The 15,883-nt window shown below is 47.3% G+C and overlaps 1 protein-coding gene across 1 annotated transcript in view; it reads right to left on the bottom strand.

Annotated features, from left to right (window-relative positions):
- CHRNG (cholinergic receptor nicotinic gamma subunit) overlaps positions 1-15,517 on the bottom strand; it is a gene marked incomplete at both ends in the record, with an annotated part of 29,532 nt that extends 14,015 nt beyond the window's left edge. The window contains 6 exons of the mRNA XM_083364923.1: positions 4,650-4,747; positions 7,582-7,737; positions 8,617-8,726; positions 11,107-11,151; positions 12,844-13,044; positions 15,434-15,517. Of these exons, the coding sequence (XP_083221049.1) occupies positions 4,650-4,747; positions 7,582-7,737; positions 8,617-8,726; positions 11,107-11,151; positions 12,844-13,044; positions 15,434-15,517 (694 nt within the window). The remainder of the gene's footprint in view (positions 1-4,649; positions 4,748-7,581; positions 7,738-8,616; positions 8,727-11,106; positions 11,152-12,843; positions 13,045-15,433) is intronic.
- Positions 15,518-15,883: the final 366 nt, after the last annotated feature.

Raw genomic sequence — 15,883 nt, 5'->3', positions numbered from 1 at the left:
CCCGTCTCCCAGCTCATGTCATCTGCCAGAGCGACAGCTTTTTAACAGGGCAAAATGACTGGCTTGTAATGGAAAGCTGCCAGAAGACCCCACTTGTGTTTTGGATACGCTATTAAAACATGACGGAGACCCTCCAGTCTCTGCAGGGGCTCAGAAAATTCGGGGGGGGTCCCTCGAGAAACCAGCATCAACGTCGCCGTCAGCCTTAGGGGAAGGCAAAGGAAATCAAGTCTCTTGCTGCAGACTTATTAAAATGCAGCCGATTCCCATGTGCAAAAGTGAGTTTGTCAGTCTCTTTAATCAGATCAGGGAAAGATGTACCGGCTGTATTCACAGGACATCCAAAGCTTGCTGAGCATTAATCCTGGTTTGATGCAGAGGTATGGGGGTGATGTGTAGTTGATAAGAGTCTTGGTGGAGCAGTGGGCTGATGCCTCCTTAAGTAACACCAGCTGCCTGCAATTATTGCAGGTTCGAGTCCCACCAGGCTCAAGGTTGACTCAGCCTTCCATCCTTCCGAGGTAGGTAAAATGGGGACCCAGATTGTTGGGGGCAATAAGCTGACCTTGTAATAATGCCGCTTGGGAGGCATGTGTGAAAGCCCTAATAAGCAGGCATATACATAGAATGAAGGCTATTGCTAAGCACATTTGATTTGTGCTTTAGATTGTAAGCTGCCCTGAGTCTTCGGAGAAGGGCGGGATATAAATGGGATTAAAAAAAAAAGATACGGCAGCAATCCAAGAATGCAGGATTTTTGCGTTCGGCAGGGGTCAGACTATAGGTTCTCCTGCTTGAGCAGGGGGCTGGACTAGAAGACCTCCAAGGTCCCTTCCAGCTCTATTCTATTCTAAACTAATCAAAGAGAGAAGCAACCTGGAACTAAGGAGAAACTTCCTGACAGTGAGAACAATGAATCGGTGGAACGACTTGCCACCAGAACTTGTGGGAGCTCCAACAATGGAGCTTTTTAAAGAAGAGATCGGACAACTATTGGTCTGAAACGTTACAGGTAGTCCTTGGTGTATGGCCACAATTGATCCCAAAATGTATGTTGCTAAGTGAGAAATTTGTTAAGTGAGGTCTGCCCCATTTTACAGCTCTTCTTGCCACAGTTGTGAAGTGAATCACTGCACAGGAATAACACCGTCGTTAAGTGAATTTGCTTTCCCCATTGACTTTGCTTGTCAGAAGCTTTCCCCATTTCATCATTTGAGGGGCTGCCCCAAAGAAGAGGGAGTCAAGCTATTCTCCAAAGCACCTGAAGGCAGGACAAGAAGCAACGGATGGAAACTCATCAAGGAGAGAAGCAACCTGGAACTAAGGAGGAATTTCCTGACAGCGAGAACAATTCATCAGTGGAACGGCTTGCCACCAGAAATTGTGGGTGCTCCATCACTGGAGGTTTTTAAGAAGAGATTGAATAACTCTTTGTCTGAAATGGTATAGGCTTTCCAGCTTGAGCAGGGGGTTAGACTAGAAGACCTCCAAGGTCCCTTCCAACTCTCCTATTATTCTCCTGTCCTCTTAGTCTGTTATAACGGCAACTGGACCGAACATTTTCGTCGCTAAGCAAGGAAGCTGTTAAGTGAACTTTGCCCTGTTTTATGATCTTCCTTGCCACATTCTTAAGGGAATCGCTGCACTTGTTAAACGATCATTTGATCAGTAAGCGAATCTGGCTTTTCCCATTGACTATGCTTGTCGGGAGCCAGCTCAGAAAGTACCAAAAGATGATCACATGAACCCAGGACACTGCAATCATCATAAATACACACCCATTGCCAAATATCTGAAATTTGATTCTGTGGGGATGTTGCAATAGTTGTAAGTGTGAGAAATGGTCATAAGTCACTTTTTCGGTGCCGTTGTATCATGTTTTCCCGAAAATAAGACCAGGTCTTTTTTTTTTGCCTCCAAAAGAGGCACCAGGTCTTATTTTCAGGGTAGGCCTTACCTCACCTCCAGCACCAACAGCCCCACCCAGCCGGTCCACTTCTTCTGGGGCCGAAGTTCTGCAGCTGCATTTGGGGCTGCATTTTGCAGTCAGGCCTTTCCGGAAGGCCTAAGCAGCTGAGTATTGAGCTATGGATTCAATCCATAGTTCGGTCCTCGACTGCAGAGGTCTTGCAGAACTAAGCTATGGATATAATCCATAGCTCGGTTCTTGGCTGCAGAGGCCTTCTGGAAAGCCCTGTGACTGAGAAATGCAGGCCCGGCTGCAGAAGAGGCCTCAGAAGAAGAAGTGGGCTGGCAAGGAGAGGCCTGGCTGCAAAGTAAGAGGGTGCGGGGCAGGTGGGGCAGCTCCACCCCCAACCCCACCCTAGCTTGATTTTTAGGGGTGCACCTCACCCCAAAACTAAGGCTTATCTTTGGGATAGGATTTATATCATGTCCACCCCCAAAAATCAAGCTAGGGCTTATTGTTGGTGTAGGCCAGGGGTCTTCAAACCTGGCCCTTTTATGACTTGTGGACTTCAACTCTCAGAATTCCTCAGCCAGCATGCTTGGCTGAGGAATTCTGGGAGTTGAAGTCCACAAGTCATCAAAGGGCCAGGTTTGAAGACCCGCTGGTGTAGGCCTTACTTTCGGGGAAACACAGTAACTTCGAACAGTCACTAAACAATCGGTCACTAAGCAAATGGCTTGTGAGTTGTAGACTACCTGCATTTAGAGGCTTTTGATTCTGTAGATAAGAGCAAATTGAGGATAACATTTGCCGAGTAATTGTACTGTTTTTCCCTGTGGAAGAATTTGTCAGAGGCCAGGAAGCCATAGTTAGAAGAGAATAAGGAGCAACTGATGGATTCAAAACTGGGCAGAGAATGTGCCACAGCTATATCTGCCGCTTTTGTTTATTTAATTTCCACATAATGAAATCTAAAGGCTATTTAATTGATTGATTTCTAAAATAGATGAGACAGACGCTAGACTGGGGGGGGGTGGAAACGGAACTCAATGGAACTAACGTCAGCCCTTTCAGACACGCGGCTGATAACAGGAAGAGAGGAGGACTTAAAGATGGAGAGACAATACAATAGTCCACCTGCGCCTCAATATTAAAAATTACAATTACGCCGCAGATAATGAAACTCCAGCGCAAAGAAGCGGAGGAAAAAAGTAGAAGCGGGAATAGGTTTTTATCTTCCTAGGCTCAAAAATCCACAGAGATGGTGCCGGCGACGCGAAATCAAAATTCCAAAAAAAAAAAAGTGGATCTACTTGTTAGGAGAAAGACTTTCGAAAAATCTCGACGTACGACTAAAATGCAAATTATATCACCCCCCCCCCAACAAAGGGATGTATTATTAAGGCCCCCCGCCCCCGATTTTGCCCGATGTAACACCTGGCTACGAAAGCCGGCCAATCAGAAAGGCTGAGCAAAGGAAAAATTGAGCTGAAGCCATTTTCACTTCCTTTTCGATTGCCACACAATTAGGAGGGGAGGACGGGGTGTAGTTTTAAGTTAACTATAACAATTCTTAGCTCTATCTAGGTTGCTTCTCTCTTGGGTCAGTTTCCATCCGTTGCTTCTTGTCCTGCCTTCAGGTGCTTTGGAGAATAGCTTGACTGCCTCTTCTCTGGGGGCAGCCCCTGAGATATTGGAGCACTGCTATTCTGTCCCCCCCTCGTCCTTCTCTTCATGAAACTAGACATCGCCAATTCCAGCTGCCGTTCCTTATACGTTTTAGCCTCCAATTCCCTGATCATCTTTGTTGCTCTTCTCTGCAGTCTTTCTAGAGCCTCAACATCTTCTTTATATCGGGGTGGCCAAAATCTAAAGTAGTCGAGGCGCTGGCCTAAAACGCAAGAGGTGGGGAGTTCTAGTTCCTTGTGGGATTCCTTGCAAATAAGGGTGATCAGTGTTATGTATTAAGCTTTATTGCAACACCTAAAGCTGTGTATAAGAGTCACCACCAGGAGGCGTTGAACTGTAACCGTTTTGGCGGGAAGCATTTCGGCGGGAAACAGAGGTTCAAACCGATTGGTTGGTTGAGTACCTGGCCAGGTACTGGCCAGGTATATATAAGAGTGCAGGTAGCCCCTATTCCCTCTGTACAGTCACTTCCACCAATAAAGATGATGTTGTACTCATCGTCTCGTCGTCCTTCCTGCTCTCCAGAACCCACTACACAACAATCAGTATTTAAGTTTTATGCTCTCGGTCCAGCCTGGCATCCTCTAGATCAGAATTTCTCAAACTTGGCAACTTTAAAATAGGTGGGCTTCAGCGTGGCTGGCTGTGGAATTCTGGGAACTGAAGTCCACAGATTTTTGAGTTTGAAAAACCCGCACCTGGATCTACAGGGCTGACTATACCCCATATTTCCACCTATTATGGAATTTGATGACCATTCCAGAACCTTCAGTCCCCATGTAGTAAGTAGAGGACAAGTTGCTCTAGCCTCACTTAATAAGGACTAAACCTAGCTTTCTCGGTGGCTACAGGTGAGAGAGCTGATTGGAACCTCCATGCTCAGGGACAGTCTATCCTGGAATGCCACAACAAGGCAGGCAGAGAACCAGGAGGAAAGTGACTTTCAACCAGAGGTGTCAGGTTGATCACTAATGGTCCCAATGCTAGGATGACATTCCAGAGGTAGCAAGAGCCAAGTCCCATCATGAAATCCTTCCTCCCAAAAGCTTACCTGTGAAAGCCAGGGGATCAATAATAATCCACTCAATTGTTTTTCCCCCTTCGACAGTCAACAAGAGGTTGATTTCAAGGGCGTTGTAGGTCTGAGACCTTGCAAGGAGAAGACACACAACTAGGATCAATTCATGGCATTGGTGCTGCTGAAGTAAGGTTGCAACCACCTCCTCCTCCTCCCTCTCCTCCTCCTCCTCCTCTTCCCCCTCCCTCTCCTCCTCCTCCCTCCCTCTCCTCTTCCTCCTCTCTCTCCTCCTCCTCCCTCTTCTCCTCCTCCCTCTCCTCCTCCTCCCTCCTCCCTCCCTCCCTCCCTCTTCTCCTCCATCTCCTCCCTCCTTCCCTCTCTTCCTCCTCTCTCACCTCTTCCTCTTCCCTCCTTCCCTCCCTCTTCTCCTCCTCCTCTTCCCTCCCTCCCTCCCTCCCTCTTCTCTTCCTCCCTCTCCTCCTCCCTCCCTCTCCTCCTCCCTCCCTCCCTCTCCTCCTCCTCCTCTTCCTCCTCCTTCTCCACTAATCCCAGCCAAATTCTCTCTATGATCTGGACCACTCAGCCAATGGCAGCCTGGGAATCCCAACCAGAACTTCCATGTTAGCAGAGCAGCTCAGCCAATCACTGCCAAAAGCTACCTCACCAACCTTTAGTCTCTATTGGAGACCACTTTCTTAGATATGAAGCTATCTAGCGAAGGCAGGAGTAATTGTTCGGAAGGATTTATTATTATCTTATGATTTATGATGAATGGGGTTTTTTTTCATTATAATCATGATTTATCACTTGTTGCTTGTATGTACACTGAGAGCTTCTGCATGGGAGAGGAATTCCCCATAAAGAATTATATTTCTATTTCTATTATCTATATTTCCATTTCCATTTCCATTTCTATTATCTATATTTCTATTTCCATTTCCATTTCTATTTCTCTATTTCTCTTATTTCTATTTCTATATTTCTGTTTCTATTATTTCTGTTTCTATGTAGTCCTCGACTTACCACCAGTTGCTTAGTGGCCATTCAAAAGTACAAGGGACTTCCCAAAAGCTACTTATGACCTGGTTCCCAGATTTCAACAGCCAGCCCTCCAGTTGTCACACAAATGCATTTGGGGCCCTCGGTAATCGTCTCGCACTTTCTGCCAACTTGCGGCATCCCACAACCACAATTTACGACATTTTCCCTAAAAGCTGGCCTTACTTTGGGTTTTTGATAAAAACGCCCCATAGCAAACCGTGGTTTCACTTAACAACCTCCACATTCACTAAGCAGCTGCTGATTGTATAATTGGATTAATTATACGATGGACCCCACTTTACGACCTTCCTGTCCTATGGCCATAATTGGCAGCTTCCATGATGGTCATAAACTGAGTAAATCTGTAATTCCATGAACAGGTAATCCTCCATTAATGGCCAGAATTGAGCCCAAAATTTCTGTGGCTAAGCGAGAAATTTGTTAAGTGAGATTTTGACCCACTTTACGACCTTTCCTGCCACTGTGGTGAAGTGAATCCCTGCAGTTGTTAAGTGAGGAACCCCATCGTTAAATGAATCAGGCTTCCCCTCATGGACTTTGCTTGAGGTTGCAAAAGGGAATCACGTGACCCCAGGACGCTGCAACCGTCATAAATATGAGTCCGTTGACAAGCCTCTGAATTTTGATCACATGACCACGGGGATGCTGCAACAGTCATAAGTGTGAAAAATGGTTGTAAGTCAATTTTTTCAGTGCCGTTGTAACTTTGATGACTAAATGAACTGTTGTAAGTCGAGGACTATGTGCATTTAATTGATGAGGAACGTGGCCATGGCTATTCATGAAAAGCTGGTGGGAGGGACGATCTGAAAGCCACACCAGATTGATGTGAAAGTCAGACCAGATTTGAAAGTCAGACCAGATTGATTTGAAAGTCAGAACAGATTGATGTGAAAGTCAGAACAGATTTGAAAGTCAGAACAGATTGATGTGAAGGTCAGACCAGATTTGAAAGTCATAACAGATTTGAAAGTCAGACCAGACTGATGTGAAAGTCAGACCAGATTTGAAAGTCAGACCAAATTGATGTGAAACTCAGAACAGATTGATGTGAAAGTCAGACCAGATTTGAAAGTCAGACCAGATTTGAAAGTCGGACCAGGATTGATGTGAAAGTCAGACCAGATTGATTTGAAAGTCAGACCAAATTCATGTGAAAATCACACCAGACTGATGTGAAAGTCAGACCACATTTGAAAGTCAGACCACATTTGAAAGTCAGACCAGATTGATTTGAAAGTCACACCAGATTGATATGAAATTCACACCAGATTGATGTGAAAGTCAGACCAGATTTGAAAATCAGACCAGATTGATGTGAAAGTCAGACCAGATTGACATGAAAGCCAGACCAGATTTGAAAGTCCGACCAGATTGATGTGAAAGTCACACCAGATTGATGTGAAAGTCAGACCAGATTTGAAAGTCACACCAGATTTGAAAGTCCGACCAGATTGATGTGAAAGTCACACCAGATTGATGTGAAAGTCAGACCAGATTTGAACGTCAAACCAGATTGATGTGAAAGTCACACCAGATTTGAAAGTCACACCAGATTGATGTGAAGGTCACACCAGATTGATGTGAAAGTCAGACCAGATTGATGTGAAACTCAGACCAGATTGATGTGAAAGTCAGACCATATTTGAACGTCAAACCAGATTGATGTGAAAGTCACACCAGATTGATGTGAAAGTCGCACCAGATTTGAAAGTCACACCAGATTGATGGGAAAGTCACACCAGATGTAGTCGTGTGGGGCTGAAGGCCACACTTTGATCCGGACACCTTCTCCCAAGGCCACCAAGTAAATCTTGAAGGCAACTCAGATGATGCCTTCCCTCCCCAACCTGCCCCATCCTTCCTCCTTCCCCATCCTACTCCCGACCCCAAAGGGACTCACTGGAACACCATGGAGCAATTTTGCCAGTCGAAAGGGAAGTAGGTGACGAACACGGAGCAAACGCTCCGATAAATAGCTGGGGGCAACCAAGTGATGCTGCCATCGGGAGACACCAACGCGTTGGTGTACAATGCGACATCAAAGATCCCATCGATGCTGCAAGAAAGAAAGATGGAAAGAGAATCAGAAAGGTTTTGGGGCCTCCATTTTCTGGCCTGCTGGCTGGCCTGACTGAGGGGTTGGCTGGTTTCCCCATTTCCCCATCTGAGGGGCTGCCAGAAAGAAGAGGGGGACAACTCAGTGGTGGGATTCAGCCGGTTCGCACTGCTTCGGCAAAACCGGTAGCTAATTTTTTGTTGCCCAGGCCCAGAATGGACCTCCGGAAGTGGCATCCACACAGAGAACTGGTTGTTCACGTATTTGAATCCCACCACTGGGACAACCTAATCTCCAAAGGACCTGAAGGCAGGACAAGAAGCAACAAATGGAAACTAATCATGGACAGAAGTGACCTGGTATTAAGGGGAAACTTCCTAACAGTGAGGACAATTAACCAGTGGAACAACCTGCCTCCAGAAGTTGTGGGTGCTTCATTACTGGAGGTTTTTAAGAAGAGACTGGACCGCCGCTTGTCTGGGATGGTATAGGGCAGGGGTGTCAAACTCGTAACATCACGTGGTGTGGCATGACCGATCACAACTTTTTCCCCATTGCCGGAGCTGAGGTGGGTGTGGTTTCGGCATGACACATCTGGCCCACGACAGTTTGACACTCCTAGTATAGGGTCTCCTGCTTAGGGGTTGGACTAAAAGACTTCCAAGGTCCCTTTCCAGCTCTAATCTGATTGATTGATCCCTCAAACCCTTTGGTCCCTTGCCAACAAATGCCCTTGGGATACCCCAACAGCCCCACCCACCAAGGGATGGATGATCCATGATTCTATGGAAGGGTCCAACTAGATTAGGATCCATATTACACAAAGTGTTGCCATCAGAGGGGCATGGAAAGCAAAGTCAACTTTTACAGACTACTGACTTGTTCTCCAGGACAATATCTGGCAGCCAGATCAAGATCGAAGGGATCCGTAAGCAGCTGATGTTGCCGTACTTCTCTGGTTCCCATTGCAGTCGATAATCTCTCCATTTCTGGCAAAAACAAACTTGATTACTCATATTGGCTTGGCAAATTTCGACAAGATCAGGCACGATTACTACAGCTACCACAATTGTTGGCCGAGCAGGGACAAAAAAAGCCTGGGAAATGATTGAAGCCTGGGAAACCAGGCCCCTTGTCAATCAATAGGACTGCCAATTTACCACCAGTCTGTCAGGTACTTAGGATCCGAGGTCACAGCAGTACAAGGAAATGACAGTTAATGAATAAATAGCCAGCCATCAATGTGCTAATTAACAACTAAAAACTACACACAACCAGGAACCGTATCAACACGATGTGTGGACCAGCCCGGTGCACATATTTTAGAGCGAGGGAAGTTCCCTGAGGATGGGTTCCGGCATGAACCCAAAAGCTTGGGAAAATAAACCTGTGGTCCCGGTGACCGACTCAGATTGGATCCTACCAACGATAGTGAGACCACACCTGGAATACTGCAGCCAGTTTTGGTCACCATATCGCAAAAAAGATGTTGAGGGTTTGGAAAAAAATGCAGAGAAGAGCAACTAAGATGATCCAAGGCCTGGAGACCAAAACATACAAACAATGGCTACGGGACATTAGACTTTGGCCAGTCTAAAGAAAAGAAGGAATAGGGGAGACATGATAGCAGCGTTCCAGTATTTAAGGGGCTGCCACAAAGAAGAGGGTGTTGAACTATTCTCCAAAGGACCAGAAGGCAAGACAAGAAACAATGGTTGGAAACTGACCAAAGAGAGAAGCAACCTGGAATTAAGGAGAAACTTCCCGACAGTGAGGACAATTAACCAGTGTGTTCTGTACCAGCCTGCTACCGGCCCTGCAGAAAAGGCAGGGACAACCCCTTTACAAACGGCAAGAGGCTGGAATTACGCCTGCCAAATTTATAGCTACAAAAACAAACAAGACACGAACCAAGAAACAGGAGCTTTAAGAAACACGAACTATCCAAGCGGTTGCCTTCAGCAAACCAGCCCTCCCCACACATTCCCCTTATATAGAGTTCAGGGCGTGGCTTCTCTCTGCCTCCTTCCGAGAAGCCCCATTGCCTTCCTCTGTTTACTCCTGATTGACTGCCTTCTGCGTCGGGCGTCCTTGAACAGGGCCAGCTGTGGGTCATTTTCATCCACGCTGTCAGGCTCACACAGCTGGGTCTCCGTGGTGACCAAGTGGGAGGGGCCTGGCTGAGGGCTATCATCAGCAAGATCTTCAACCCCCTCAGCAAGGTCTTCAACACCCCCCCTCCTCCTCCTCTGAGTCGTCCGACCCAACTGCCGAACCCACAGGCTGACCCTGAATCACAACACAGTGAAACAGCCTGCCACCAGAAATCGTGGGCATTCTGTCACTAGAGACTTTTAAGAAGAGACTGGACAGTCACTTGTTTGTGACAGTATAGGTTCTCCTGCTTGAGGAGGGGGCTGGACTAGAAGACCTCCAAGGTCCCTTCCAGCTCTATTCTAGCCTATATTCTTGGGACGCATATATTTACTTTCATTTGCCAGAGGAGAGGCGTTGCTTTCTTTAAAATGAATTTCCTCCATCCGTTTGTTATTATGAGCCAGGCACGAGTTGGATATTTCACCCACACATACACAGTCTAGCATTCTGGGGTAGTTCTCAAGAACCCCGTGCTTTTAAAAATGTATTTGGGTTGGAGTTCACCTTGAAATGCAACTGAGTCAGGGCTTTTTTTCTCATAGAACGCTCAGAACGGAGTTCCGGCACCTTTTTGGGATGGAACCTTGTAGGGTAGGCAAGGCAGGTTGTATGACGTGTTTGAGTTCCGGCACCTTTTTCTTTTACAAAAAAAGCACTGAACTGAGTTAAGCCTGCGGGACAATTTAACAATTCTGTTTAATTATTTAAAATAAATAAAAACATGTTTTTTTTAAAAAAAATTGCCCTTTGCATTTCATTCTGTCTCTCCTTCGGCATCCTTTGTTCAGTGATTCTATTCCACTATTTCAGGGGTCTTCAAACTTGGCCCTTTGATGACTTGTGGACTTCAATTCCCAGAATTCCTCAGCCAGGCACACGTGCCTGGCTGAGGAATTCTGGGAGTTGAAGTCCACAAGTCATCAAAGGGCCAAGTTTGAGGACCCCTGTACTATTTCTCTGATATTAGTGTAACTTTCGTCCTGCAGCGAGTTGACCGTGGAGAGTTAAGCTACTTGTTTAACATCTATCACAGACGTCCCAAAAGTGCTTTTTTTTTCAGGAGGCAACTGGACTTTCTTGTTTTTTCCTTGAAGACGTTTCGCTTCTCATCCCAGAAGCTTTCTCAGCTCTGACTGGATGGTGGGGAATGGCAGGTATCACAGATATTCCCGCAAGAATATATATATATATTAGTCGTATGTCTTTACTTACCATCTCTACCCACACGTTCGTTGTGAGAGCCTCGTCGATCTCGTTCTGGAAAAGCACAAAATGGGATTTACAGGTAGTCTTGACTTACGACGGTTCACTTAATGACGGTTCAAAGTCACGACGGTCTCAGAACAAAAGTGACTCGTGAGCCATCTTTCTAACGCTGTCGCTCCATCCTTGCAGTCATGTCTCTCTAACTAGCCACAGGCTAGTATTTACGACAGTTGCCACATCTTGGTGTCACCCGATTTGCAACCTTCCCAGCTGGCTTCCCACAAGCGAAGCTAACTGGGGGATCTGAATTTGCTTAATGGCCACCTGGTTCACTTAACGTCCATGCAATTTGCTTAATGGCTGCAGTGATCTGGTTAATAATTGCAGTAAAAATTCTGCCTATAGCCACTTCTGAAATCTTGACAAGAACATTGGCGTGACTTCTCCAAGCAATCACCAGGCTTCGACACTGATGGCTGACTTTGGGCCAATCACCAGGAGACAGTGAGTTCTAGTCCAGCGTTAGGACTGAAAGCCCACTGGGTGACTTTGGGGCCAATCACCAGGAGATTGTGAGTTCTAGTCCTGCTTCAGCCACGAAAGCCCACTGGGTGACTTTGGGCCAATCACCAGGAGACTGTGAGTTCTAGTCCTGCATTAGCCATGAAAGCCCACTGGGTAACGTTGGCCCAATCACCAGGAGACAGTGAGTTCTAGTCCAGCATTAGGACTGAAAGCCCACTGGGTTACTTTGGGGCCAATCACCAGGAGATTGTGAGTTCTAGTCCTGCTTCAGCCACGAAAGCCCACTGGGTAACTTTGGGCCAATCACCAGGAGATTGTGAGTTCTAGTCCTGCTTCAGCCACGAAAGCCCACTGGGTAACTTTGGGCCAATCACCAGGAGATTGTGAGTTCTAGTCCTGTCTTAGGCATGAAAGCCCACTGAGAGACTTTGGGCCAATCACCAGGAGACTGTGTTTTCTAATCCTGAATTAGCCATGAAAGCCCACTGGGTGACTTTGGGCCAATCACCAGGAGACAGTGAGTTCTCGTCTCATTTTAAGCATAAAAGCCAGCTGGGTGACTTTGGGCCAATCACCAGGAGACGGTGAGTTCTAGTCCTGCCTTAGGCATGAAAGCCCACTGGGTGATTTTGGGCCAATCACCAGGAGGTGGTGGTGTTCTCCATAAAAGTCGATGGGATCCCCCTGGGCCACCAGGAGACGATAAATTGTAATCCTACCTTAGGCTTGAAAGCCAGCTAGGTGACCCTGGGCCAGTCGGGGGAAGTAGAAGTAGGAATTTGTGTTGGGTATGTTTGCCACTTTGAGTTATTTATAAAAATAATAGAGATGGGATACAAATAAACAGAACACTTGGTGTGTGTAGAACTTCAAGGAAGGAGATGAAGATGACCTCAGACTGATGTGCAGGAGGTATAAATTCTCCAGCAACCTAGAACATCCTGTGTCTCTCTTTTCCTGTTCTTAGACCAGGACTTCACCCCCCAGAATTCCTCAGCCAGCCATGGCTCAAGTTGAAGTCCACAGGTCATAAAGGGACCGCAGTTGCTGGCTCAGGAATTCTGGGAGTTGAAGTCCACAGATGATAAAGGGGCCATAGTTCCCCACCCCTCTCTTAGATGTTGCATCTCTTTCTGGAGACTTTGAGAAGGAAAAAGGTGGAACATTCTTGGCCCTCCCTGAAAATCCAGGAGAAGGGATGACAACACCGTTCCTTACCAGGGAGATCAAGTTGGTGAGGGTGACCTTTAGAGAAACATTTACAATGTCCCCCATGTCTGCAGCAGGGCGAAAATTGCGGTTATAATCAGCCATCAGAACGTTGAAAAGTTGTTCCTCCTCGTTCCGGCTCAGGACCACTGGAAAGGAAGAAAGAGGGATGTTAACGACATTGGGCCAATCACCAGGAGATGGTGAGTTCTAGTCCCGCCTTAGGTATGAAAGCCAACTGGGTGACTTTGACTTTGGGCCAATCACCAGGAGACGGTGAGTTCTAGTCCCGCCTTAGGCATGAAAGCTGGCTGGGTGACTTTGGGCCAATCACCAGGAGACGGTGAGTTCTAGTCCCGCCTTAGGCATGAAAGCCAACTGGGTGACTTTGACTTTGGGCCAATCACCAGGAGACGGTGAGTTCTAGTCCCGCCTTAGGCATGAAAGCTGGCTGGGTGACTTTGGGCCAATCACCAGGAGACGGTGAGTTCTAGTCCCGCCTTAGGCATGAAAGCCAACTGTGTGACTTTGACTTTGGGCCAATCACCAGGAGACGGTGAGTTCTAGTCCCGCCTTAGGCATGAAAGCCAACTGGGTGACTTTGACTTTGGGCCAATCACCAGGAGACGGTGAGTTCTAGTCCCAGCTTAGGCATGAAAGCTGGCTGGGTGACTTTGGGCCAATCACCAGGAGATGGTGAGTTCTAGTCCCGCCTTAGGCATGAAAGCCAACTGGGTGACTTTGACTTGGGGCCAATCACCAGGAGACGGTGAGTTCTAGTCCCGCCTTAGGCATGAAAGCTGGCTGGGTGACTTTGGGCCAATCACCAGGAGACGGTGAGTTCTAGTCCCGCCTTAGGCATGAAAGCCCATTGGGTGACTTTGACTTTGGGCCAATCACCAGGAGACGGTGAGTTCTAGTCCTGCCTTAGGCATGAAAGCCAACTGGGTGACTTTGACTTTGGGCCAATCGCCAGGAGACGGTGAGTTCTAGTCCCAGCTTAGGCATGAAAGCTGGCTGGGTGACTTTGGGCCAATCACCAGGAGACGGTGAGTTCTAGTCCCGCCTTAGGCATGAAAGCCCACTGGGTGACTTTGACTTTGGGCCAATCACCAGGAGACGGTGAGTTCTAGTCCCGCCTTAGGCATGAAAGCCAACTGGGTGACTTTGACTTTGGGCCAATCGCCAGGAGACGGTGAGTTCTAGTCCCAGCTTAGGCATGAAAGCTGGCTGGGTGACTTTGGGCCAATCACCAGGAGACGGTGAGTTCTAGTCCCGCCTTAGGCATGAAAGCCCACTGGGTGACTTTGACTTTGGGCCAATCACCAGGAGACGGTGAGTTCTAGTCCCGCCTTAGGCATGAAAGCCAACTGGGTGACTTTGACTTTGGGCCAATCGCCAGGAGACGGTGAGTTCTAGTCCCAGCTTAGGCATGAAAGCTGGCTGGGTGACTTTGGGCCAATCACCAGGAGATGGTGAGTTCTAGTCCCGCCTTAGGCATGAAAGCCAACTGGGTGACTTTGACTTTGGGCCAATCACCAGGAGACGGTGAGTTCTAGTCCCGCCTTAGGCATGAAAGCCAACTGGGTGACTTTGACTTTGGGCCAATCACCAGGAGACGGTGAGTTCTAGTCCCAGCTTAGGCATGAAAGCTGGCTGGCTGACTTTGGGCCAATCACTCTCTGCCCAACCCAAGAGGAGGAAGGAGTCTTAGGTATGTTGACCACATTGAGTTACTTATAAAGTAACATAGGCAGGAAAGCACCTGCTGAACACCTAATTCTCACAATCCTGTTTAATGTCTGTGTTTAATGCAGTTATTATTTATCCTTCTTATAAACCGTCTTACTGGATGATGATGATGATCAGAATTATTCTGTTGCTTTGCATGTACACTGAGAGCTTCTGCACCAGAGACAAATTCCTTGTGTGTCTAATCACCCTTGGCCAGGTAAAGTATTCAGTTCAATTCATTTCAACTGAAATAGCTAGAGAGAAAAACTTGGTGGTGCCCTTCAAGGTCCCTTTCAACTCTATTCCAATTCTGTTCTATTCTTCTCTGTTCTGTTCTGTTCTGTTCTGTTCTTCTCTGTTCTATTCTATTCTATTCTATTCTATTCTATTCTATTCTATTCTATTCTATTCTATTCTATTCTATTCTATTCTATTCTATTCCATTCTATTCTTTCATTCCATTGTTAATTTTTTCAAGCATCTGTCAAAAACGCATAACAAAACAGCACGTAAGTGTTGGGGTTTACTTTGCTGAAACCAGGGCTGCCCCCTTCCCCCCCCATCTCCTGCCCACCCACCCAGCTGGGTCCTGTCACCTGCTAGCCCCTCCCCCCTCAGCTTCCCCACCTCATGCCATTCAATTTGTCATATGCAGGCTGCCCCCTCCCTTCCCGTGCCATCTGATGACCCAAAGCCGGAGGGTCAACCGAGCAAGGCCCTGGCAGTGTAGGACAAGTAAGCAGCTCCCCTGGGACCGAGCAGAGTGCGAGAGAAGCAGCGGCACCCCAGGCCAGACCAATACCTATTGCAACCAGGTGCCTGCAGCCCCATCCAATGCCCAGCTGTGTCAACTGTCACCACTGACCTCCTCTTCCCCCACCCCATGTTTGGGGATCAACTGCAAGGAGGCCCGGAGAAGTGGGCTGCCCTTTCCCCCCTCCTTTTGCATGAGCTAAGTTTTGATGACAGGTCAAGAACTACCTGTATTGTATGCTCTATATCGGGGGGGGGGGTGTATGTGTGTCTTCAAACGTGGCCCTTTTATGACTTGGGGACTTCAACTCCCAGAATTGTGCCTGGCTGAGGAATTCTGGGAGTTGAAGTCCCCAAGTCATAAAAGGGCCACGTTTGAAGACCCCTGCTCTATATAAATGATATACTGAAATGATTTGAAGCCAGTGACGGCACTTCAAAAGCTGTCGCAGCTGCCTGATCTTAGAAACCACAGATTGTACAAAGTCTCGCAAGTCCCTCGTAAACCAAGCTAGCGAAGAATTTAACAAAGGACTGGTGAACTGAATTAGCTTAACTTGGT

The sequence above is a fragment of the Vipera ursinii genome, assembly GCF_947247035.1.
Source record: "Vipera ursinii genome assembly, chromosome: 5".
NCBI lineage: Eukaryota > Metazoa > Chordata > Lepidosauria > Squamata > Viperidae > Vipera > Vipera ursinii.
The sequence above is the reverse complement of the archived record's forward strand: the minus strand, read 5'-3'. Positions and strand labels throughout refer to the sequence as shown.